This window comes from Haliaeetus leucocephalus, unplaced genomic scaffold, assembly GCF_000737465.1.
Source record: "Haliaeetus leucocephalus isolate CR32 unplaced genomic scaffold, Haliaeetus_leucocephalus-4.0 Scaffold577, whole genome shotgun sequence".
Taxonomy (NCBI): domain Eukaryota; kingdom Metazoa; phylum Chordata; class Aves; order Accipitriformes; family Accipitridae; genus Haliaeetus; species Haliaeetus leucocephalus.
Genome location: NW_010973013.1, coordinates 3,870,540 through 3,896,100, shown reverse-complemented (window position 1 = coordinate 3,896,100; position 25,561 = coordinate 3,870,540). Strand labels below are relative to the sequence as shown.

The 25,561-nt window shown below is 42.1% G+C and overlaps 1 protein-coding gene across 1 annotated transcript; it reads left to right on the top strand.

The window, feature by feature from the left end:
• The first annotated feature begins 3,305 nt into the window (after positions 1 to 3,305).
• On the top strand, positions 3,306 to 23,215 carry LHCGR (luteinizing hormone/choriogonadotropin receptor). The gene is made up of 12 exons (XM_010577854.1): positions 3,306 to 3,417; positions 4,404 to 4,530; positions 6,230 to 6,301; positions 9,185 to 9,259; positions 11,020 to 11,094; positions 11,653 to 11,727; positions 11,828 to 11,905; positions 14,595 to 14,663; positions 15,340 to 15,414; positions 16,629 to 16,814; positions 19,339 to 19,419; positions 21,886 to 23,215. Exons 1-12 carry the CDS (start codon positions 3,306 to 3,308, stop codon positions 23,117 to 23,119), a joined length of 2,259 nt encoding a protein of 752 aa, XP_010576156.1. The 3' UTR covers positions 23,120 to 23,215.
• The last annotated feature ends 2,346 nt before the right edge of the window (positions 23,216 to 25,561 follow it).

The following is a 25,561-nucleotide window of genomic DNA, read 5'->3' as shown; positions in this document are numbered from 1 at the left end:
TCCCAACCCCCAAAAGAGCGTCTTGTAGTGGTATACTTAACTATAAAGTGAACGCGAATAACAGGTTGATATTTGGTCCTAAACCTTCTGTCTGTCCTAGTTGGTTTTTTTTTCTTTCACAAATCCATCAGACTTCTTGCAGCCTCCTCTCCCAAACCTCGTGCAATTTAATGCCCCCTATAATTAAGCATCAAAATCCTCCTAGCAGTGCTCATCGCCTCTTCTCGAGGTCCAACTCATTGACGGGTTAGTGGCTAATCTTTTTGCCCTCTCTGGTAGTAAAAAAGCTGCTGTGAGTTCTGACAGCTGTTTGGACCTCTGTAGGGTGGTCCATCTTATCCTCCTGCCTAATGCTCCTCTGGGAATTAGGATCACATTACAACAACAGGGAATCGCAGGCATTCCCTTACCCCACTCCCACAAGCTCGTGATCTAGTCGACCAGAACAAATACTTGACATACGCAGGTATTCAAGTGGTGTTGTGTTGTTTACGGGCTCAATTACAGCACTGGTCTAAACAACCGTGGCGTCAAAATACGGGACTAGACGACCAACAGACAGCTGAGTTGCCTTTTCTAGGATCCCTTGGTTATCTGTGCATGAATTGAGCTGGGGTTTTCTTATTATGCCCCTTTTAGTAACAAAGCCTGTGTTTTCCATTTTCATCCGATTTGTTTGTAAATTTAACATGCTCTTGAAATTCCCGGGGGATGATACTATCCCTGATCTCCTCTTCCCTTTCTCCCTAGCTCGAGAATTGCTAGGAGCAAGAAATACTAATTTGTATTAATCTAGAGCCATGTGAATCATTCCTCCAAAGTCAGATTTCAGAAAAATCTCTGTCCTGAATTTGTTTCCTCCCCATTTCCCTGTGTTACCTTAGTGTCAGAGAAAGCAGAGCCCGTGGATGCTGGAGAGACTCTCCATAATTACTGCAACTAGCACGCTTCTTCCCTGGTGTTTGTACCACACGCAGAGCTGGCAGTGGGTCGGTCACATCGAGGATCCCTGCAGCAGCAGAAACAAATGGGGAACTTCGTTTTTGCAGCGATCTAGCATGTTTATTAGGACAATGCACATCACAGCCCAGAGAGGTTATCAAAAGCTCTAAACTTCCGTGCTTTTTCTTTCTTTTTTTGGTTTACTCTTTCCTCTTTCCTTTTTCCATCTATCACCCCAAGAAGAAACCACATCCCAGCCTCAGTGATCAGGTTAAGACAGATAACGGGCTTATGGCTGCTGCCAGTTATGCTTCACTCAGATCAACAAGGCTAGATGATAGGCAAAAATGTGAGAAGTATTTTTCCCTTCAACCTTTAATACAACATTTAATCTTTTTGATTGCACACAAAGTCCAGCTATTAGGCTGGCTGTAGAAACCAACTTTACAGACAGAAAAGAGTTCAACCAAGTCAGTCAAGAGAACAAACACCAATAAGTAACTCCAGCTATACCTGAGTAATGCCAGCCCTGATGCTGTAATGAGCTGTGCTTCCAAATGTATTTTTGATAGTTTGTTATATCCCAAGTTTATATCCTGTAGGGAAATTTCAGCCATTTGTCTTTACCCGACTTATTCTTGCCATGTCATATTATTGCTGGAAGAGTTTTCAAAATGATTAGGCTTCCGACAGCTTGCAGAATGATGTCTTTTATACAGACCTGAATTGACCATATTTTTCTCAGGCTCCTGTTTTTAATTTGGACATTACACAAACTCTATAGAAACTCCATTATCCAGACACCTTTGTGTGCCATTTTGACTACAGCAGCTATGCGTCTTCTTAGTCTCAGCAGAAAAATAATCTTTAATAACGCCATTATAGTTTGAAACAAAACATGATTTTCCTTCTTTTGAAGGCTCATATGTACTTTTGGGGTTTTTAAGCAAAGTCTAAAACGGATAGGCACCTAACTCCAGCTGTACAGGAATGGGCACTGGATACCTAATACCCTTCTGCCCCTTCAAAAACCTCATTTCATAGTGAGGTTCACTTTGCTGTGCCTGAGTGTGTGCCCCTGTGTGCAGGGCTTCTGCAGCAGGGTGAATGGCCCGTGATTAGGCACCAAATTACCAGGCACCAAATCCAAAACTTTATAGCAAAAGCCTGAACAAGTAGACAGTTCTACCATGTCTTCACTAAGGGCATGTTTGGCTCTTTTGGACTGGCAGAGGAATTCAGTTTCAGGGCCCCAAGTGCCTTTCATAGGAGATAATGTATCACCCATCATCACCTAGCGGAAAGTACTCTTTGGCTGCTTGTGTGATATATCCAGCATCATAGTTCGTATTTCAGGTAGATAATACTCGATGTACAGGGCTTTAAAAATCAATGCCAACACTTTACATTGCCCCCAGAAGCTGATAAAAATCCTAGGAAAATGGTGGACTTTCAGTCTTAGTTTCAATCAATATTCCCAATCCTTCTGAGTTAAGTCCAAGGACACCACAGAATAAAATGTTTGCCGCTCCCAGCAAGACTCTACCCTATGCATTCACCTTTTGGCCATTAGAAATATGAGTAATCCTATAAAATAGAGACACTAAAATATAACAGCCAACCCAGCTGCAGTAACACATTCATACCTATTGCTATAGGGCCCGTGTGCTTTTTTTTTTTAATTACCAGTTCAACTAATCACTTTTTGCAAAAGGCGAATTCTGTAATACAGAGATTTCCTCCAGAGGTGTGAGTGGGTTTGGGCTTTGATTCCTCATCAACAGGACTGCAAGTGGTCCCGAGGTCTTTGGGCATCTAGACCTCTCAAAAGCTTCTCTTGGGGCTTGAGTCTATGTGGTAGCACATGAGCGAAGCTTATCTTTTAGCAGATAAAAATTGTTGTCAAGTTGCCTCTGCTATACCCCAGAAGCAAAAAAAGGACGATAGAGGTTTTATGCCACTGTATCCTTGGGATAGGCTGCCCCATGAACGTTTTCTGAAGAGCTCTTACAGCTCCATCTATACATACATTCACAGCAGGGGAAGCAGAAGGTGGTTTGCTCTCGTGGTCCCTGCTGGCCCCGGTAATCCTAGTAACAGGACACTAACCGTCCCTGGGAAAAACCCGCTCTAAATTTATGATTTCAAAACAAAAATAGAGGAAACAAATGCTAGCTGAAAAAAGAAGGACAGCAGCTGAGCTACCAGGCAAGGACAGGATTTGGTCAATCCAGGTGCTGTTCCTCTCTCTCCCGATGTTCTTAGTCTTACACGTATTTAGTCTGGCCATTTCAAATGTTACTGCCTAGAACGATATACCCTGAAAACCAAGCTTGATTTATAGAAAAGCTAAGGGCTGGTGAATGCCAAGAAGGCTGGCTGGCTCCCCACTCCTGTCTGTCCATCCTTGCTCCAAGGAAGAAGAGTCCCTCAAGTATCTGGAGCCGCAGTATTGTCAGCTGCTGAATGGCAGGAGTGAGTACAAGCATACAAGTTGTGATGTATTAACTACGAGAGAAATATTACAGTTTTTCTTAAAAGTGCAGAAGTTCATCCTTTAACTAACAACACTCTTTCAAACCGGTGTTGGTAACTTGTATTGAAGATGGATGCGTCCCTCCTTTCATGAGCTATACAAGTCAGGCTAGTAGCATAGCCAAGTTAGACGTATAAAAGCTTCACAGCTTTGTAAAACACAGTTTGTACTTTCTTTTTTTTTTATCAAAAGCTTCCTCGGCTCTGAGAGATGAATAACTGGTCACATCTGAGTGTCACAATCTGAGTGCTATCAGAAAGAAATCAATATTTAATTCCTGCCAGTACCTGCTTGAGTTTCATTGTGTGTTATCAAAGACATCAGTCATGTTCAATAGCAGAGACTTCAACACAGGAGATAAGACCTCGCTTTACTCGGCGCTTTGGAAAGAATTAAGCCTGCAACAAGCAGTTCAAAACTCTATTAACCTAAATGCTTATACATATATACAGGCTGGATTGTGCTTAGCAAGCTAAAGGATCTTCTTCAAAATGTTGTAAGTATAGAAAAAGACACCTGAATGAACATGTTTCCCTTTAATACAGGCAGGGTTTGAGATATAAACCACAAAGGCAAAGTAGACAAGAACAGGGATGGGAACATTCACCTTTTTGGTGAATTTAAGATGTCTGTATTGATGTGGACCCGTCTATGCCTGCTACACCAGTATTTTGAGGATTAAGAGAGAAGGCTGATTACGAATTGCCTTTTCCCTTTGTTCCTGCTGTTTTGTGAGATGCTTAATGGCACGAGGTGATGTCAGTGCAGATGAGTTCACAGTTCCAGCTATCAAGGTGAACTCAGGAGAGTTAAAAAACAAAAACCAATGAAGTTGAAATACAGAACGGATTAAGTGCCGTCGTGCGGTTTAACTACGGTACGCATTAAAAGTGCTGGATCATCCCACTTAAATTTAATCGCGCAGCTGAGGTGGCTGAGCTGGGAGCAGCGCTGCCAAAGGCTTTCCGCGGGCAGGGGGAGCGGGTCACTCCGAGCCTCGCGTTAACGGGAATTTACAACCACCACGCCGCTCACCGGCGCGGCTCGGGGAGGTAGGAGGTTCTTTGGCTGAAGATGTTGATGTAATTAAAAGCCAAGACCGGGTTTTATTTTTTGCACTTTCAGGCACTTTTCTACTTCTTTTGTAAGCGATAATATTTTTTGCAAACGCTTTCACAAAAGGTATGTTTTATTTTGCAAGCAGCCCCAGCTGACAGTGCAGTTATGAAGAGGTTCCTGCTGCCAGGGTTACAGAGCAGGAATTTCTCAGCTTCTACTTTTCACTTCTTCCTGAAGTTGTTTTCCTTTTGGCTCAGAGTATTGAGCCCTACTACAGGACTACCTCTTCCCTTCTGTCCCCTCAGGGGCAAATACATTTTTCGAGACACATGACGGTGTCATTTTGGATTTAACCAAACCTCAGGCACAACACAACTTGCCAACGTCCACCTAGAGACAGGTATGACCCAATCACAGTGACGTCAAAACCATACGTATCCTTACAACATCCCTATTAGGTAGGGAAGCGTTGTTCTTCGCAGTTTACTGACAGGAGGTCAAGGTGCAAGGAAACGAAATTATTTGCTAAAGATCATACAGACTGTTTGGAACGTAGCTAGGAATTGACTGCCAGGCTCCTTAGTGCATCTAGTAACCCCGAGACATACATATGTGTGACAGCCTGCCACTATATTGTGTGGGCATGACGTGTATATATATATATATATATGAGATATACGTATATATGTACATATAAAAGTTGATAAACATTTTTAATTGTCTTCATATAAAGGATTATGACAACAAAGAAAAAAAAAGGCAGGTTTTAGGAATAGCACAGAAACATTTCAGTCAAAAAAACTTGAGAGAGGGGTTTTAAGGATGGGAAACAAATGTCCCTGACTAGATATTTGTAATTAAAAAGCAAAATAGAGCAATTATCTGTTTGCACAGAGATAACGTCTTGAAATATGTTAAATATTTTCCTATGGCCATTATCAGGGAGAGTGTGGTCATGTCTAGATAAGTTGGCTGGTAAAAAAGTAATGTGATTCAGATGTGAAGTAGAATGATAAAATGCAGATCTGGCTCCCACATCATTATTAACTTCTCAGTCAGCATAATTAAAAAAATAAAAAAGGAAAATATACACTTGCTTTTAATCAACTAACCACACTTGCAATTAATTATTAAAAAAAAAAAACCACAAAACAAAACAAAAAAACACAACCAAAAATCCACCACATCAGGCCTGATTTGGATCTTTTCTACACTTGTACGCAGCCAAAGCACTGCCAGTGAATTCAGGGTGCCACGCTGCAACGTTACAGCGATACTGCTGAGAGAAGAACGTGGTCCAGAGAATGCAAAGATACTGTTTTATAGAGAAAAAGCTTTACATGAAAGCTGCTTTTCCTGAGGAACTAACTGTAAATAGGCTCTCCTTTGACTGTGAATGTAGCAGCCCACTTCCGTCAGGCTATTAATTTACTTAATAGGTTATGATTATTATTATTGATTTGACGGTGATTAGTCTCAAATTTACACTGTTGAGGAAGTGACCCAATATCCTTTGAATTCCCTTTAACCGAGATCAATGGTAAATGGATCAGGCCCCAGAGGGACAGAGAACTGCAGGCGAAATAAAGCGGCTTTATGCTTTTTTGGGTTTCTGTCCACTGTAATGGTACAATCTGTAAACAAGGAAACCCCACGCCTTACAATCCTTTCCTCCCGCTCTTCTTTTTTCAGGTCATTTACTCACCTGCCTGTAAAAGTAATCCCATCACACGCGTTTGAAGGACTTCGAGATGCCTTCATCATGTAAGTTGACAACATTTTTCATTAAGCTTTTCCTTAATTTCTTGCTAGAAATGCTATCAAAACCTCCATCCCAAATAACATCTGTTTACAATAACGTGAGAATGTGTTGCTAAAACCTACGATTGGTGAAAAAAACCCACTGGGGAAGGATAAACATAGCATTTCTTTTCTTACAAGCAGTATATAAAAGATTCTGTGAAAAGGTATGATTTTCAACAGTTGTTTAACAGATCGCATAATGAAACATTAATCATATCGGAGAGAACTGGATACAGCTTAATAACTGATGATACGTGCTTTTGATTGGCAGAGGAGATAGATTTCTATCACCAAATGTTATCGCTCCCATGATAGCTATATGGCATTCAACGTTTATACATTTATGCAGCACCCAAATAAGATAGTTCTTTGGCATTTTGCACCAAGCTTGGCAGGGGATCAGTAGGACCGAACCTCTTCTTGGATCTTTTGATTTACAAGTGCTGTAATTTTGCACACCGGGTCTGTGTTGCTTCCCCTCCCTTGGCTTTGTACCTATCTTATATCAAGGTCTCAGACCATAAGGCTCGTCTGACCACTTTTGCCCTTATTTCTGTTGTTATTCCAGCTGAAAGATGGCAGGCTTGGGTCTGTATTATTTATGATTTTTTATTTTATCTGCATTGGCTGGTCCCTAAAGGACAAAGCTGAAGACACACCAGTGCGATGCAGAACAGGGCAACGACTCCCCCAGAACCTAAGCAGCAGCACAAATGATGCCACTTTCTTTTCAAGGTGCACTTTTTATGCTTCCCTTCACCTTTGAAAAGCACCTAGTGCATCATATATTAAAATATATATTGATGTTACATAATTTATTTTCAAGGAAACAAAAAGAGAAAGTAGGAAACCCTTTTGTGGTGCGTTCTTGAAGGCAAAGACTTGAAGGGTGAGGGTAATGCAAATGCCTGAATAGACTCAGCTGGACTAGTTTAGCTTTTAGTGCTCATTGGCTAAACAATTTTGGCCAAATTATAAACTTATGTGTTCCTGTAGCTCTAGCAAGTAGAAAATAAGCTATACTCCGCTGCATGTATTCTACTGCAATAAAGTTTTATAGTACAATCCAACGGTGCGGTATTCTTGCATTCACTTGCATCTGAATGACTAATGAGAACTTATCGTTTTCAGATGGGAGACCAACTTAAATCTACAAAGTTTCTCCTACCGGTATGACTTGAGGCTAAACTTTCCCAAACTGTATGCATATCCTATTCTTCACAGGGAGTGTTTTGTTCATTGACATTTTCCCTTCCATAAAGAGAATTTAATTGATTTCTTTGTGTCCTTTTAATGTAGCTCTCCAAAGTAACAGCGTAGAAATCGATGCATTTGTCTGAAGTAAATCTATAGAACACTTCATAATTTTATTGAGATTTAGTGTTACTTTGAAAAATGCATATTTTTTAATTCTAAACCTCTAAATCATCTATTTGGCAACTCATCACCACCTGCAAATCTGATGATAAATTATTCTCACTGCCATAAGTCATTCCAACATGCGTAAATGGTAAGCCAGTGGCAGACAGGAGGAATCCCATGGAAGGACCATGTTTCAGACCCCAGACCTGAAAGAGTCTTCAAGTTCTGCCAGCAGGCACTGATCCCTCCCAGCTCATGAGTCTCCGAGGATCAGGTGCTCAGCAGGCCACTTGTTCTACATCCATCCTTCGTTTATGAGTAACTAGTGCAATACCAAAACCAACAATCTCACTGAATTCTGACTATGGAAAAAATCATAAATAGTTCTGTAAGAAATACATACATGTTTAATATATGATTTCTAGTGTGCATTCCCCTTTGCCACTACAAGTGAAAAAACCAATTCATTTTAGTCTAAGGGGTTTTATAGCAACACCAAAAGGAATTGTTTTCTCGTAATTATAACTGAAATAAGATAACTCTCAGGACTGTGACAATACTGACTCTGAATTTGTAGATGTGTTCCAATTGTTTAGAAAATATTTTTTTCTTGACAGCATATAATCTTAGGTTTAGTTTATGTGCCCTTCCAGTCAATTCTGTTGAGAAAAACAGTTTTGAAGACCTTTCCCCTGTATTTGTATCAATATATACTATTTACTTCCAGGAGTCAATTTTGTGCAGTCCCATAAATCTTAATCTCACAGGCATTTAACAAGCATCAAATGAGCGGATTTTTTTCTTTCTCTGTGTTCAGCATTGGTTATTCTTAGGTACATGTGCTGAATAGGAGCGTCTGTACATCAAAATCCAACAGTGCCTACAAAACCAGTCATGTTGGTCAGTGTAATGATGAAAAAGAGCCACTTCCTTTCAGTTTGCATGCACGTAATGAAAATGGCATTTAAACCCCCAAATTATTCGTAAAGTGCACTGAATGCATATTTGTATATTGCTACATCTGTGGATTAGATGACCATCATCCTGACTTAATAACAGTGTATGAAGCACCATGACCATGATCTACATCCTTGCCCATGCAAATAAATTCACTAAGCGGGACCAACGATAGCAGCAAAAGGCTCAGAGGCTTGGGCTCACTCTGTTTACATGAGTTCTGGCCCTTAGTCGATACCTTACCTACAATTTACCGAGAAAACGGAGATCAGCTGTTAACAGAGATACTTATCCCAAAGGGCTGGCATTCCCTGTTGCCAGGACAGCAGAAGGCTGGTCTCTCTCTAACCCTGCTGTCACGGGCTTTCGAGATGTCCGAGGTAAGGCACAGACACTGCTGCCAAACCAGAATCGGTAGCGGGGGTTGGACGACTACGTATAAAAGAAGGAAATACAAAGTGGAAAGCTGATGTCTGGTATCTTTTCTGTTAATGTATTGCTTTGTGTCTGCCTTTTTCATTATAGTGAAATCTCTCAGAGCGACTCCCTGGAGAGAATAGAAGCGAGCGCGTTTGACAGCCTTCCCACTTTGTCTGAGATGTAAGCATCACTTAAAAAAAGGCATCCATATCGTGATTTAGGATCATCGAGGAGTAAACAGTCTGCAGAGAAGTATTCTTGGACCGAATCTTTCTCTATTACTTCGGCTGGCCTCGGATTAGATCTATGATGAGAAACATTTCTCTCCAAAGTACCATATCAAATAGCGAGCACTCTGTAAGGTCTAGCCTTGGAGATCTAAATCATGCAGACATCCATGCGCAGAAAGTCCCACTGCTTTCAGCAAGCTCAATGGCAGGAGCGGAGCTCTGTGTCTACTTCTGCTGGCACTGTCGAGCTTTCTAAGCGGGGAAATAATTTGAGATGACGACAGATGACAAAAATCTTCCTTTCTGAAGATGCAGTTTTCAAAGCTCTACAGTATTTAAATGCAGCTGCTTAATATGCATAGCTCTTCTTCTGAGCACTGACATATTACTCAAACAGCACATGTACTGATTTTAAACCTGACCTGCATAGCACAGGCATCCAAGACAGAGAGAGAGGGGGAGAGTTAAAAGCAATGACTAGGAGAATGCTCTGAAATATTTAGTGAAATTGGAAACTATAAATCTGATTCAATATCTCATTACTGCCTTTTTCACATAGCATGATCAGCAAGAGGCTTAAAGATGGTGCAACTAAGTGAGGACAAATCCATCTTTTTTTTTTTTTTTTTTCTTCTTATATATGAACTCCATTGAAGCCAGTTACTCACATAAGCAAGAGACACAGATTTGTCCACCTCTGATTGTGTCCAACTTCCCCTAGAATCAATGATGGGTTTAGGGAAGGAATAGAAGATTTGACCCCATGCATTCACCTACAGTTGATGGATAGCTTGTCATTTGCCTGTCTTCCAAGCAAGACCATAAAGAGCTACAGGAGGCTAGCAAGAAAACCTGTTTGAATCTTGAATGCTCTACATGCCTCACACTGCAAGGGCTTGATGTCCCAAGCTGCACTCGAGGCCACTTTAAATGGATGATCAGGGTAGGTGGGTTCAATGGCATCCTTGAATTTGAACTCTTGTTGCAATTTCTTATGCTAAAACCTTTGAATTTTGTAAATCAAGCATAGGGAGGGAGCTGGGCTACACCTGTTGGGCTTTTATGCAAATGTCTAGGTTTATCAGATAGTACAGCTGCAGAAAGTGCTCCTTGATTGAGAGGGTCTGCCCATTTTTTGAGCAACCGCTAGTAAACGGTGTTTCTCACACACTTACCTCCATCTCCCAGTTTCTGCAGATCTAAGTAGGCATCTGGCGGTACTAGCCACTGCTCTAAGGAAGTCCACGGTGCTCTAAGAGGTTAAACCATCTGAGGAGCTGCCTCCCCTGGCTAGGCAGAGCATCAGTAACGCTCGTGCCTCTGAGCCCCGGTAGTAAAGCAGAAGCTCAGTGCGTCAGGCACACCACAAGCCCAGAACCCATATCCCAAAGAACCAGCAGACGACGGCAAAATGCTGACTCCCACCAGTGACCAGGATATCCAAACCAGATCATCTCAACTCAGTGAATCATGAGAATTCAGGAGCTGTTGTCTTTTGTCTGCTACCTAACAATTACAGGCCATTTTTATTACCAATACTGCTTTGAAATGCACTCGTGGTATATTTGTAGAAAGTTTGCTCAGAGCGTGGGAGCCTTCTGCCATATTCTGCACTTGACTTTTTTCTGACAAGGCCAATCACAAGCAAAATTCAGGACCCTCCCAAATGTATAATGATTATAATACTGAAATATTTTTTCCTCATTACAGATTAATCCTGAACACGAAAAATCTGTTGCGCATTGAGGACGGAGCATTCAGAAACCTTCCAAGGCTAAAATACTTGTAAGAAAGAGTTCTGGGTTTTTGCTGTTTGGGTTTGGTTGGGTTTTTTTCTCTAAAGGAGCAGACAAATTACAGAAAGGATTGTAAGGAAAAAAGTTTTTCATGCATTACGGTACACCAGAAGTACATACATCATTTACAGTAGCTTTAATGTGCAGTTACCCAATAGTGAGATCTTTCAATAGGCAAGAAGGTAAAGTAACCCAGGGCAGTAATGGACAAAACAGTTGTAAAGTCTACAAATTAGTTCTGCTAAGTGCTTATTTCTAGAATAAAACTTTCCAATTGACAAGGTACTATGACAAAGGGGTAACTAAAATCTCTTCCTTGTGCTTAATGTAGAGAGAACATATGCTGCTTCTCCAGGACACTGCTTGATGACGCTACAAAACTTAATTTTTACAGGTTTACAACTACAATTAGAGCCTAATTAAAAATTACCACATTTGTCACTCACCTTTTAATGCATTGTTAAACTTGTACCTACCCAGTTGGCTTCTTGTTGCATCCACTCTGGTAATCTTTTCTCCTGTAAATGGGAATTATGCTTTTCTCTAGGAGCATTTGTAACACTGGAATAAGACAATTTCCAGACCTGACACAGATCTTCTCATTGGAAGCTCATTTTATTTTGTAAGTAGAGACCCAACCTAACCCAGCTGTGAGTCTTTTCCACCATGTTCCTGGATCACTGACAAAAATAACTTACTTTTTTTTTTTTTCTCTCCCAAAGGGAGCTCTGTGATAACTTGCGCATGACAACTATACCACAAAATGCTTTCCAGGGGATGAACAATGAATCACTGACACTGTGAGTAAAATAATCCTAGTGCCAGTTCCTTGTGCGAGGATAACACTTCTGCTTGAGGAAAGCAGGTTGACTCTATAAAAAAATTTTGAAATTAAGTCCCATACAATATATGTCTGTAGTGTGGGTTAAATTTGAAATGCTTAGGAAAGAGAGGGGTGTTCGTCAAGCTGAAGAGCAGTGTTTTACCCAAAAGCTAACTTCACTTAGGAAAGAAAATAGGAGGAGGAACTGAAATCCTCATCTTCCATGCAATGTTGTTTTAAAAAATACCATCAACAGGACATAAACTCCAAAAGCTGCACTGGATGCCAAAGTCTCACTTCTTCCCTCCGGGATGCAGTTTCTTGAAATAATGCTGTTGGGCACTAACCAGGCTGATACTACTGATCTAAAGCTGCTGAGCTTCAGCTGCACAGGGTCCCTCTGAAGAGGAGGAAGGGAGAGAAGAAATTGGTACAAAGTACCGACGCTTGTTCTTACCCCGATTTCTCTTGACTCAGCTTAAGTTGATTTAGTCTCCACACCCAAGACTTTCCTTTTAGCAGATACAGCCACCTGTGAGGCGGGTGGGTTTGATGCCGAGATGCCCCACCTGAGGAACGCAAAAAGCAGCAGAAAGCCAAGGTGAGGTGTCATCTGCCAGCACAGCAAGAACCACATATGGATTTCGCAGCACCCTTGTCCTCACAAAAACTTCCACAAAGAAGTGCTGAAATAGGAAAAAGAAGACTGAGCCTCTCTGCGGGATGTGGCAGAAATTCAGGTCTCCCAAGGAAGGAACAGCGGAGCAGCAGTGGTGTTGTAGCCACAAGCACCAATTTGGAGGCCAGTAAAGCCAACCTTTGCAGACCAGACTGATTTTAAATAGGCAGTACACATCCAGACAGAGAGCCTTGCCTCGAGACAAGCGTGTACCAAAACTACCGTGCAAAAAACTCCACGTATATTTGTACCTGCAAGTGAGGTGTGCACATGAGCAAGAACTGCACTTGACTGGATTGGGCCCTTCATTGGGCTGATGTGCCAGCATGACAGTAATTTCTACACAGATTTTAGGTATTGACCAATACCTTCTGAAACTGTTAGAGGAGCTGAGCATAAATGTGACTGAAGACTACTCCTACATGATATTAAAGAGGAACAATTGCTTAGATTAGGGCATCATTTCATCTCATGAACCTCTTTCCTACCAACAAGTTCTCAAAATAGCTTCAGAAAAATTATGATTCTGTTAATGGTGCAAGAAAATGAACATACAAGAGATGGAGAAAGGTGCTTAAAATTTTTACTGTAACCCTAAAGTATATTAAATGGGAGGGAGTTTAACTCAGTCAGGAAACAGCCAACAACCATTTTTCTCCCATCCTTTTGTGATAGGGAGCTCACCCCAAGAAGAAAATAATTATCTTATCAGCAGCTTCCAAATTGTAGAGCTAGACGTTAAGCCCACCCCATGCGGTTAACTGTAATTAGCTGAAGTAATTCCTGTTGTTACAGCATGGTCTGGTGAAACACAAGTAATCTATGAAGGTGTAAAGTCAGCCTGCAGTAATACATTGCACTACAAATAGCTAATTTAGTCTATTCAACGGTTAGTGTTTCACGTGGATGGGGAAATCAATCCTACATATTGTTGCGGTTTTTAAGGAAGTCACTAATTTCAGCATTGTGCTGAGATAGACCCCTTCTCCTGTCGAATATAGCCAGGCAGTCCCTACGCTTCAGCTTTTCTTGGGAGCAGGTTCCATAGCCCCAGTTTCTGCTCTCCCAAAAACAAGTGGAAAAGCAACATCAGAAGTTTTGTTTAATTTATAAGCTGTGCCAAGTTTTCTATTAGGGCTTAATATTAAAGCAGAAAATACTACATACAAATGATTATATTGAAATGATATTGGAAACATGAACTTAGTATCAGAAATGGATTTTTCTCAGTGAAATCAGACCCATAGGGTAGATCTCCTAATGAGGGAAAAGCGCTGGACTTCAGGCACAGCAGAGCACAGCCTTTAGGTGTCTGGACCCAGGGTGGGGAATCGAGAAGCCAGGGTGGCACCAAGCATCCCTGTGCAGCACAGGGGACAGCAAGGTTTCCACAGCACAAATCAAGCCTGGCAGCAGTATTTTGGGGTTGCTGATAGCTCACTGACCGCCGGATGACGTGCAACTCACCCCTGCCTCTCTGCAAAGCTGTCTCTTGTTCTGCTGGAAGATTTGGCTGTCCGCAGAGGATCTGCAATCCAGCAGCACCCTCCGGGCTTTAGAGTCGCTTTCCATCTGACACTTCTCTAGCCCTTGCGGTCTTCCCTTTACGCGCGCTGACACCACAAAATCCAGGGCTTCTGCCTCCAGGTTGTCACCTGTGTGCCAGGAGTTTACCTGGACTAATGTCTTGTTTCTGGATCTCAGCCCAAGGTAGGCACAGGTGAGCCCCTTGGAGCAGGGAGGACCTGTATGTAAGCAGAAGTTCTCTTCAACAGCTAAACAGGAAGGTGCTTAGGGAATTTAAGCTGCAATTTTATCTTAATTTTAGACTTAACATAAGTCATGCAATAGTTACCTTTGTTCTTTATAAGCAGACCCTCTAATCATTAAAACAAATGCAGCATTAAGATTTGAAACCTGTAGTAAATAACGTAATCTCATCTTTTCCAAAAGCTTTTCCCTTACTTTTTTTTTTCTTAATCCCCAGCAAATTATATAAAAATGGATTTGAAGATATCCACAGCCACGCCTTCAATGGGACAAAGCTGAATCAATTGTGAGTATGTTTTCCCTCCTCAGTATTTTTTTTAAACAGTAAATAATAGTCCAAATACAGTCAAAGGCTCTTCCTTCAGCTTAACAGGCTGTATCTTCCATTTCCTGATACCCATTAGAAAACTGCATGATTTAGTGTCACTGCAACTCAGTTGTTAATCCTGCAGCACTTACTGCTTTTCCTGAAACACCATCCCTTAGAACGCTGCAGATTTTATGAGAAAAGCTCATAATTTTTAATAAAATGTAATGAATTCTTAAATTTAGCAGCAATAATAGACCGCTTGAAACCGTAGCCCAAATTGAGGAATCTGCATTTTACATCTGGAAACATCAACGGTTTTTAACTCACTCACACACACACTCTGGGACTAGCTCTGGGTTTGGGCAAAACTCTTGCTGCATTTTTGTATGCTGCTACTGCAATGAAGGAGCCAGACTGGCTGTTCCTGGTTTAAGTCAAAAGAAATTGGAAATTATCAGAATTAAGCGTAGATGATAATGGTCTGATGGCATCAGCGGAGGGAAAGGTCGCATGGGAAATACAAGTGCTCCCAGGCCATATATTGCAACAACTGCTATGGTGGGAGAAAGGATTGAAATAGACGGGAAGAAGACACCAAAAAAGGTTTATTTTAAAATAGAGATGTAAAGAGAGTTAATGTTTGATTCCACAGAATCCTGAAGGACAACAAGAACCTCAGACGGATACACAACGAAGCCCTGAGAGGGGCTATAGGGCCCGATGTCCTGTAAGTATCCACCGCTCTGTTACCTGGATTTATAGGCGTCCCGCGGGAAGCGTGCTGTGCCGCGTGGGCTGCGTCATCCCTGCAAACACGGGCTTTGAGTCTGGATGGAGGCTTGATCTCCTACCCTCTGCCTGTAAAATGGAAACACGGCAATGAGATGCCATGAAATGACAGGGCGGAAGGCTCGGTCTGCACCATGACACATGCCTCTCAGCCGGTTCTAGCGTTGGCATTGACCCCTGCCTCTTAGGTATTTCGACCTTTGCTTTCTTTCTGTCGGATCCTCCTGATCCTATTCCTGCGCCTTATATTCTGACATTGCAAACTAACTTGTCTTTTGGTAGGATGAGTATGTTTTTACAATATATTATTTTAGAATTTGGTTATAAAAGTGAACTAGCTGATTGCATGCGATAAGCCTGTGCTGAATAAAACACATTATTATCATCCTCATGCTTTATTAATCAAGTACTTACTGGAGGGCTGCACTGGCTGTAACTCCATGCAGTAAAACACAATGATCGGTTCTGTAAATAGCACTCTGTGCCGCACGTGCCATTTTGTTCCTTTTATTGGTGCTTTACAGTACATGGCATTACTAATATCACTTCCACAATTGCAGCCTTTTTTCCCCATTTAATGGCCTGACTCTGAAAATCCTTAGTCATGTCGATGGCCTCTCCTCACACAAACAGCCCCTCTGAAGTTACTCTAAGCCAAACTGCTTCAGTTTGGCTAGGCAAGAATGATGGATTCTTTTATGTGTTTTAATTAATAACCATTTAATTAAAACACCTAGAACAGCCCTTCAGAGCCAAGCAGAGAGCCAGGAGGGTGTCCTACCTGTTAGCTGGCTTGAAAGTCCCATTTTCCCACTTTCTCTCCCTTTCTCTAGCCTAAAGAGCTGTCGCTTACTCCGTGCACGGCAGCTTTCAAACAGAGAGGTCAGGGCACGGCCCCTGGAGTAGTGGGTTTGGGTTTCCCCACCACAAAGTGAGCTCCTTGCCTTGCTGGGGGTCCTGGGCCATGGGGATGCTCTTACCCTGCTGCTCTGTAGTTTCACAGAAAGTGTTTCTGAGCTGGGTATCAGGTGCTGAAGTGGCTTTGCAGGTTTAGACCTTTGTGAAAAACCAAGTCCCTGTTACCTACTGTCATGCTTTGGTGGTATTTTTATATGTGTGAAAAGAACAGTGAATGGTCTCTTTATTTTGCAGGGATATTTCTTCAACGGCACTGGAATCCCTCCCTAGTTACGGGCTCGAGGCCATTCAAGTCTTAAATGCAACGTCATCTTACTCATTAAAGAGACTACCACCACTGGATAAATTCAGCAGTCTTCTGGAAGCTGCTCTAACGTATCCCAGCCATTGCTGTGCTTTTCGAAATCTAAGGACAGAAAAGTAAGTCCAAATAGCACATTATTGCATTGCAGTACTTCAGAAGCTCCAAAATGGTAATTATGCTTTATTCAGCACATGAGGTTTGATTATCCTTATTCCAGTTACAAGGAAGCTGTGGTACGTAGCGAGGCCTTGCACAAAACAACAGATCTCTGCTAAAGCCAGGAAAATTATCTCCATTTATTTTAGAACAGAAACGGATCCCATCCTTTGCACAGGATCTGCCAGCAGGAACATTATTCTGAGTTTGCTTAAAGCTTGTATTTTTCTTGGTATCTCAATTAAAAAGCCTACTGGCACATGGAAGAGATCTCCATCCATAGTGTGTTGCCCTAAGAAAAAAAAAAAAAAAAAAAACCCCCTGTAGCCTTTAGCTATGTAGCTTATTTAATGCAGGTGATACAATGGCCTCGTAGAAAAGGCAGGCTTTCAATTACCCACCAAAACCAGAACCTGACACAAGCCTAAAGGAAGAGGTTACTCGGTTTAGTTCCAGTCATTTCAGATAACAATAGACAGTATTGCTCTCCCCACAACTGGAAACGGTGGTGCAGCGAGAGCTTTGCATCTGCTAATTCAAGGCAGTCAATCTGATACAACTGGAGCTAATTTTTCAGCATTTCTGTTTCAAAGAAGTCAACCCTCGGTTGGCTTCAGGCAGCCAAAGCACCTCCAGATGGGTTTAGTTGAAGCTATGAGGATGCCTCACTTCTCGTCTGTCTCAAATGAAGGCTACAGAAGAGACGTACTGAGCAGTCATTTGTGAGAAGTCTGATCTGTGTGACTTGCATGCCATCGCGCCAGGACTGCATTGCAAAGGCAGGAGCAGAATCCAATTCTTTAGGGTAAAATTAGCGGTGATGCTATGCTTTCTCTGCCTACCTCATTTTACTAAGTGGTTCCTGCTTTTGCAAGAATAGAGCAAAGATTCTACAGTCAAGGTTTTCCATTGCTACCGAACTCTGATTCGGTCCCAGATCAGGTCTCTGAGTGTATTAAATGCAAAAGGAACTCTGGGACAAAAAAAATAGTATTTTATTCATTCTGATGAAGATATCAGAAACGTAGTTATTTTCAGGTGCTTGACTTTGCAATGTGATCATACTCTATAAAAACAGGCATGCTTTAGTAAGTCACTTTCTTATGTTTAGTGACTGTTTTCTTAGTAAACTGGGGAAAAAAACAAACCAACCTGCATATCAGGAAACTAGACTGCCCTCCTAACTGGAACATCAGCAGGGTTCAGAGCAGTCTTCACAGCCCTGGCTGCTGGAAAAACCTGTACAAGCAACAGGCTGTTATACTCTATATGACCAGCTACTACAAAGGACTGAGAGGCAGATCTCTGGCTGTTCCTTGTCATCTGCTGATGACAGCAGAAGACCACAGAGACTGAGACCTCCCAAGACTTTCCCAGGTTACACAGGGAAGAGTCTTTGTGTGGTTATGCATTCTCATGGTCACACAGCTGCAGCCTGTTTCTGTCTCCTTCTGCCCCCTTCTGTTGCCCTGTACTGTACATACAACCATACCACCCAGTTTTTATTACCCCTGCACCATATCCCATTCCTTAGCACCTATAGACTGCACTCTCTGATCAGTGAGATATGGTGATAAGGTCTTACATCTGACTGGGCAAGCAGGTTCACTTAACTCAGCATCACAGACATTAGGGAAATAAAGTCCTCAGACCAAACACTCTTGAGATTTCTGGGGTACAGTTGTGGCGCGCTCATTCCCTGAGCCTTGTAAGAGAGGTAGAAGGCAGCATTCAGTTCCCTAGACTTTCTTCCACTGGCTTGAATGTGGGGGGGCAGGGGGAAAAAGCAGGTTATACTGCATCTTCAAAAAATTACAAGAAAAAACAACTTCTGTTGCCGTCCTATTATTTATAAGTGTCACATAGTGGCTTAGATTGGTATCGTATTTCTCTCATTATACATAAAACTTTCTATAAGCTTCCAGGTGTCTGATTCTCTTAAGAGTACACAAAAGATCTTAGTATTTTTACTAGCTCTTTCTACTGTTGCAGCAATGAGGTCAGACAAAGCCATTTCCATTCACACTGGCAGAGTACCTGGCCCATGCTTTCAAAGCCTCAAACCCAGAGATTTTGCCAAATATGTCATCTTTCAACCTGTACTCTTCAAATTGCTTTACTTCCAGCGTGTAAAGCCTACCCTCAGATCCCAAACAGTTTTTAAAATAGAGGATCAGGCCAGCTTCTCAGCATTTGTTAACATGCATGTCTCTAAAAGCCAGCATAACTGCAACCATTCATACTGGTGGAGAATCTGGCCCACTTCAATACAGTATTTCATAAGGCAAAACATACCTTTTAATTCCAGCTCAAGTTATTTCACTATAAAAAAATACATCATGAACACTAACAGAGCTGAAAGACCATCCTTATACCCCCCATGAGGTACTGCCTACTGTTGCCTGTGAAGATCACTTGCAGAGAAGATGAGCATTTGGCCAAAATCCAGACTGCAACTCAACTTTCTTTTCATCCTTCTTTCAGACAAAATTCCTTGCTTTCCATTTTTGACAACTTCTCCAAAGAGTGTGAAAGCACCATGACGAGACCAACTAATGAAATATTGTAAGTACCTCTCTGCATACAGATGCTGGACGTAGCAAATATGGACCTCCTCCTCCTGCTGTTTGTGTGTTTTTTCTAGAACAGCATGTCTTTTGCTGCCGATTCAGTCACCCTTACAAGTTGCACAGTGGTAATTTTACTGTCTTTAAACCGAGATTTGTGATTTTGATGTTCAAAAGGAAAGGGAAAAAAAAAATCAAAAAAAACCAAAAAACCCCATAATTTCATGAGCTTTACTCACCCCAGCTTCTCTTCTAAATTCTTGAAAGACTTTCAAAACAGGGATTAAATATTTAATAAGTTAATGGCCTACATGGAGACTTTTCAGGCCCTGAGATAATTGCAGTTGTTTGTGTGATTCAAAGAAGAGCTGCTACTGTTAATATTTTTTGTACCTATAGAAAGGATAATTAGAAGTCTGTATGTCAGTAGTTTTCCATGGTAGAAATAGAGTCCCTGAGTTAGAAGTGTGATGACCCCATGGAATTGGTTTACCTCTTCTAAATGTGTCTTTTGCTGTCATCACAGTTCTGTTTGACAGCGTTCAGTGAGACAGTGAGAAACTGTTGCGTTGGCCATACTGGATGACAGAGGCTCTAAACCCGTATTTAATGGGGAAGTTTAAGGATTTGCTACTATTCATCCCTCTACAGCTAAATGGGAGACCTTGGGACTTCTCACCAGCCCTGACGTGGGGTCAGAGCATTTTACAAGTCTAGAAAAAACGAGGGTATGGTCATAAAATTCCAACAGCTAAATACAGCTGAAATGTGATCGATTCATTGGGGTACTGACTTCCTTGGACACTGTCTTGTTTGCTGGTTGGTGAGGCCTCCTGCACTTGCCATTTGGTTTTATTTGGCCTTTTGTAAAGCAACGGCTGCCTTGATTCTCTTGTCACCGCTTCTCATTTGCTGCCTGCCAGCAGCATCTTTGACTGCCTCGCTTAGTCAGTCCTGTCCACCCCACTCCTAACTGCAAAACCGAAGCACTTCAGGACTACAAAAAGGCAAAGTCCAGGCAGTCAACAAGACCAAGAATATATTGCCTCTATCAGCGGTGACTTTGGGGAGAAGCAAGGTGAGGCGAGGATGTAAACACAGAGCATTAGATCACATTATAAAGGCAAGTGAAGCGACACCCCAGCGAGGAATATGATCACACAAGTCACCAGTGCCTATGCCAGAGTAATCCCCCTGATTTGGATTGGCATCTGTTACACTCCTACTGTGTATTAGTCTGTCCAGTCTATTGGCTCCTGAAGCCTTTTGCTTTGGTAAATCCCAATCCCAGCAATTCTCTGAGCAGACATTATATTAAGCAAATGGAAGGTCATGATTCACAGGCTGAACGGTCGCAAATTGCAAAGTTTGGGAGCCACAGCAGAAATCAGCTGAAAGTCACGAGCTCTTACTAGAAGAAAACAAGAGCTTGCACATGGCACCATGTTTATATGGCCTCTCAGAAAATCACAATCCTTTTAGGATAACAAGATTGGGAAGTTATTTGCCCAACAGGAATAGCTGAAAAGCAGCTCAGCTTCATTGGCCGGTTAAGACCCTGCTCCAGCAAAATAGTTTAATGTACGTGCTTCAGTAGATGTGGAAGTTTAAGCATGTATGTAAGTTATCCCAAAGCTACCAGTTGTCCTCAACAGAGATGCTTTCCAGGTCTCACACCGCAGGTTAAGTGTTTGCCCACCAAACACTCACAGTCAGGATGATTGAGTAGTTGTGAAATAGGTACCTGTTCTGACAGGGAATCAGAAGAGACACTGCTTTTAAAATGTTTCTTCCTTGGTAGGCTTATCCCCACACTACTGATGACCTAGAGATTGAAAAATGTTCACTTTAAACACCTAAAATGTTTATAATTAGGCATTGGGTCCAGTCTAAACTTAATATATTCCTAGCCATCAACATTATCTAGTTAACCATACACTTCTACTCCTCACTTTATAATACTACAAACATCAAATTCCTCAGCACTTCCCAAGTCATACGTAGTCTCAAGACTTTGTTCAGTAAGTGCGTTTCCTACGGGAGATAAGGGTGCACAGTTAAAATCCTTAGGTTATTTTAGCTTGGCTTCTATAACTGTCTGATATACTTATGTGCATCAAACCTACAATCCATCAACTCCAGTGTTACTGTAGTTTGAACTGCAGTCTACTGGCAGCGTGACACGATGGCTTGCTTACAAAGCAATCAAGATAAAGTACTTATTTGTAAGTAAGCTGTATAAGAAAGCATTCCCATGGATGTGACTATGACCTCTGCTGCTCTCCAAGGCTGCTACCCAAAGAAAAGGCATCCTTACAAGGCTTCATTATACGTAAACACTCCTGTAGAAACACATGTAGGAAGTAACTGTTTTAAAACTGTTATCTGTTGTATTTTACAAAAGAGCATGAGCAGCATGTAACAAATAGTTTACTTCTATTTGGGGGGGTTGTTTTTTTAATAGTTACAACACATCGCTGTGGTCAGCAGAAAAGAACACGTACCTGTTTGCAACAGGTGAAGAAACCTCTCCTTACAGCTACTCCGCCATTTTCGATGATGGCGAAGTGACTGGCTTCGACTTTGAGTATGACTTTTGTCAGCCTAAAATACTCACGTGCACTCCAGAACCAGATGCATTTAATCCCTGCGAAGACATCCTGGGATACAGCTTTCTCAGAGTCCTGATCTGGTTTATAAACATCCTTGCCATTGCTGGCAATTTCACTGTACTCCTCGTTCTCATAACTAGCCATTACAAGCTCACTGTTCCCCGCTTCCTCATGTGCAACCTCTCCTTTGCCGATTTCTGCATGGGACTTTACCTGCTGCTCATTGCTTCTGTTGACGCCCAGACAAGCGGTCAGTACTACAACCACGCCATAGACTGGCAAACGGGCAGCGGCTGCAGCACTGCCGGCTTTTTCACCGTGTTTGCAAGCGAGCTCTCGGTGTACACGCTAACGGTGATCACTATAGAAAGATGGCACACGATCACCTACGCCATGCAGCTGGATCGAAAGCTACGACTGAGGCACGCCGTGCCGATCATGCTCGGTGGCTGGATATTCTCCATTTTAATAGCAGCGCTGCCTCTCTTAGGGGTCAGCAGTTACATGAAGGTCAGCATTTGTTTACCCATGGATATTGAAACGGGTCTTTCCCAAGCCTACATACTGCTGATCTTAGTGCTCAATGTTGTCGCCTTCATTGTCATTTGTGCTTGCTACATTAAGATTTACATAGCTGTTCAGAATCCAGAGCTGGTAGCTGCCAATAAAGACACCAAGGTCGCCAAGAGAATGGCAATACTGATCTTCACAGATTTTACCTGCATGGCCCCCATCTCCTTTTTTGCCATATCCGCTGCCTTTAAAGTACCTCTCATCACAGTGACAAACTCCAAGATCTTGCTGGTTTTATTTTACCCCGTCAACTCCTGTGCAAACCCATTTCTCTACGCAATTTTCACCAAAGCATTTCGAAGGGATTTCTTTCTGCTGATGAGCAAGCTTGGGTGCTGTAAGAGCCGAGCAGAGCTTTACAGGATGAACTATTTCTCTGCTTATACCTCCAACTGCAAGAACAGCAACTCAGCCACAGCCCCCAGCAAAGCCTCACAAGCGCTGCTGCTCCTGTCGGCATTAGAGAAGCCGTATCCTGCAGTACGAGACAAGACATCTTACAATGCAAATTAAACTGGAGCGCCAATAGATGCGGCACTTTGCCAGGCCAGTTGTAATTATTTTAGTGACTAGGGATTATTTTATAGTATCTTGAACATTTCACAATAAATAAAAATGCCAATCAATAATTCTTATGCAACATAACTGTTCTGACGTTCCAAGTGGTATTTTCCCTTTTCTTCTTTTGTAATGATAGGTGTGGAAGGTGACTATTAGGCAAAACTCTTCTTTGGGGGGAACCAGAGGAGCCCAGGAGTAGTCAAGGTGCTCTTGAAGTTAACAGGTACTGCAGTGATGGCAGTCTGGCTCCTTTCTCTCCAGATCTGCTTCCCTAGGGTATTTAAAGCCTGTCTGCTACCTTTCATGCCTTCTTTTTCCACTCTTATCAGATGCGCTGGCATTATTGGGTTAAAGAAAGGAGCACTAAACTAGATGCCTCCCTTCATTTCATCAACAGAAACTTCCAATTACACAGCCACATACAGCTGGTTAAAGAACAGTGTTCAAGTGGAAGCTTGTAAAGATGTCACCAAGGAGAAAAGCTGACCTGGTGAACCTTTGTTAATAGCAATTTCACAGTTTACATTTCCTACCAGTTCAGACCCAGCTCTAACTTACTTTAAAAAAATTGACCCATACACAGCCATGTATGATCTGGAAATCACAAAAGATGCAATAGCTGTAAAACCCCACCTGCTGCACCCAGGAATGTATTTTGTATGTCGTACGTGCACACACACAAATCACGTCAGCTGTAAATGCTCCCTCTCAGCAGCAGGATAGCTGCTTCCTGCACAGGCAAGTAAGTGCTGCCTTGTTTTCTCTCCAGGGACAGTCTCATGAATTATTTTCATCTGCCCACTCTCCAGCATCACCAGCGCCAGTGGCATTTGGGATGCACTGGGGACTCCTCAGTACTCACAGTCCAACTCCATTCCCAGCAGGTGAAGCAGAGTAGTTACTTTTTAGTAACTGTGTTTTCCCATAAAAATCTATCATTTCTTTCACCATGCATTGCCTGATGCTACGGAGATCCAGATTTGTGGCTGCATTCCTAATTTAAGTAAGAATTGATCATTCCTTTGTTATTGCAGCATATTTACTCTGTCCACAGCAAATAAGCTGTCACCCTCACACAGTTCACTTGCCGTGAGCCAACACCACACCGTATTGAAGTTGGAGATTCAATGTGTAAGTTCTTACCTGCATCACATGGGCCAAACAATCTGTACTGGGTGATAAGCTGCAGATTGCACTGACCACCAGTCAGGATCCCTGCGGGAGTCTGCCCCAGGCACGTCCTAACGAGGCTACGTTCTGCAGTGCCCCGTCTTCTGAAAATGAGGTACTTAGTTATTGGAAAGTTCACAGTCTTCTGGGCAAAAACAGATGCAAAAGCTGCAGACTGCAGATCAAGCCTCTTCCCAGGTTGCTTAATCTTGACAGGTTGGTCACATTGCCTATGACGGGAGGAACACGAGCACTTACATTTCATCAAACCAATATTGTAGCGCGACACCTACATCTGGCAGTTTATGGTTCACAGAAGGTAAAGCAAATGCATTTTATTTAGGCTTGTAGTCAAAGTTTTAGCATCTTAGATCACATTCTGTAGATGATGCTCACGGTATCTGAAGACAGATCCTCAGCTGATATCATACGGACCTCCCCTGCACTCAGCAGGGCAGTGCAGCTGTGATCTTAGATCCGTGCTTACTCCAGAACAGTCACAGCCTAACAGTTCTTGATGGCCACCAAAAGTGCAGACTCTGGTATATAAGAAAATGGTATTATTGCAATCACTTTAAACCTCTTACATTTTCCTTCTCAACTGAGTCCTTTGCTTTCAAGTCTGTGACAGCAAGAGTAAAAATCTGCGTTCCAAAGCACAGCTCTTGTTGCCAAAACACTGCACTGCAAATTAAATTTGCTTCACATTAATGAAAGTGGTTCTTTGTACTAGTGACTGGTTTATCCTTAGCTTATAATTGTGTTAATTAGAAATAACATCTCTGGCCCTCTCTTACCTTCAGCTTAACACCATGATTTCAATCAGTATGAAAGCTCTGTAAGCACAGCCATACTGACGAGCAGTTTGCACACGTGGGGAACGAAGCAGCATCGAGAACAGACGAGACTTAAAACTCTACAGTTTAGCAATCAGTAAAAATTCCGTATGATGCATGTCTTTATACACACCAGCTCCTGAGCTTAGCAGATGAGCAAACAGGACTACTATAGGATATTTAACTGTAATAGACACTAAAGACACTAGTGGAAAAAAAAAAACCTACCTGGCCTGAGGCTTCTCTGTCACCTATCTCAAAACTGATTTTCAAAACTTCTTTCTTGAGTCCTGCACACGATTTAGGAGATGGCAAAATAATGTCTTGAGTGGGCAATAACTGATTTACTTCCATTATGTTTCAACAGGACAAGACCTTGCAAGCACAC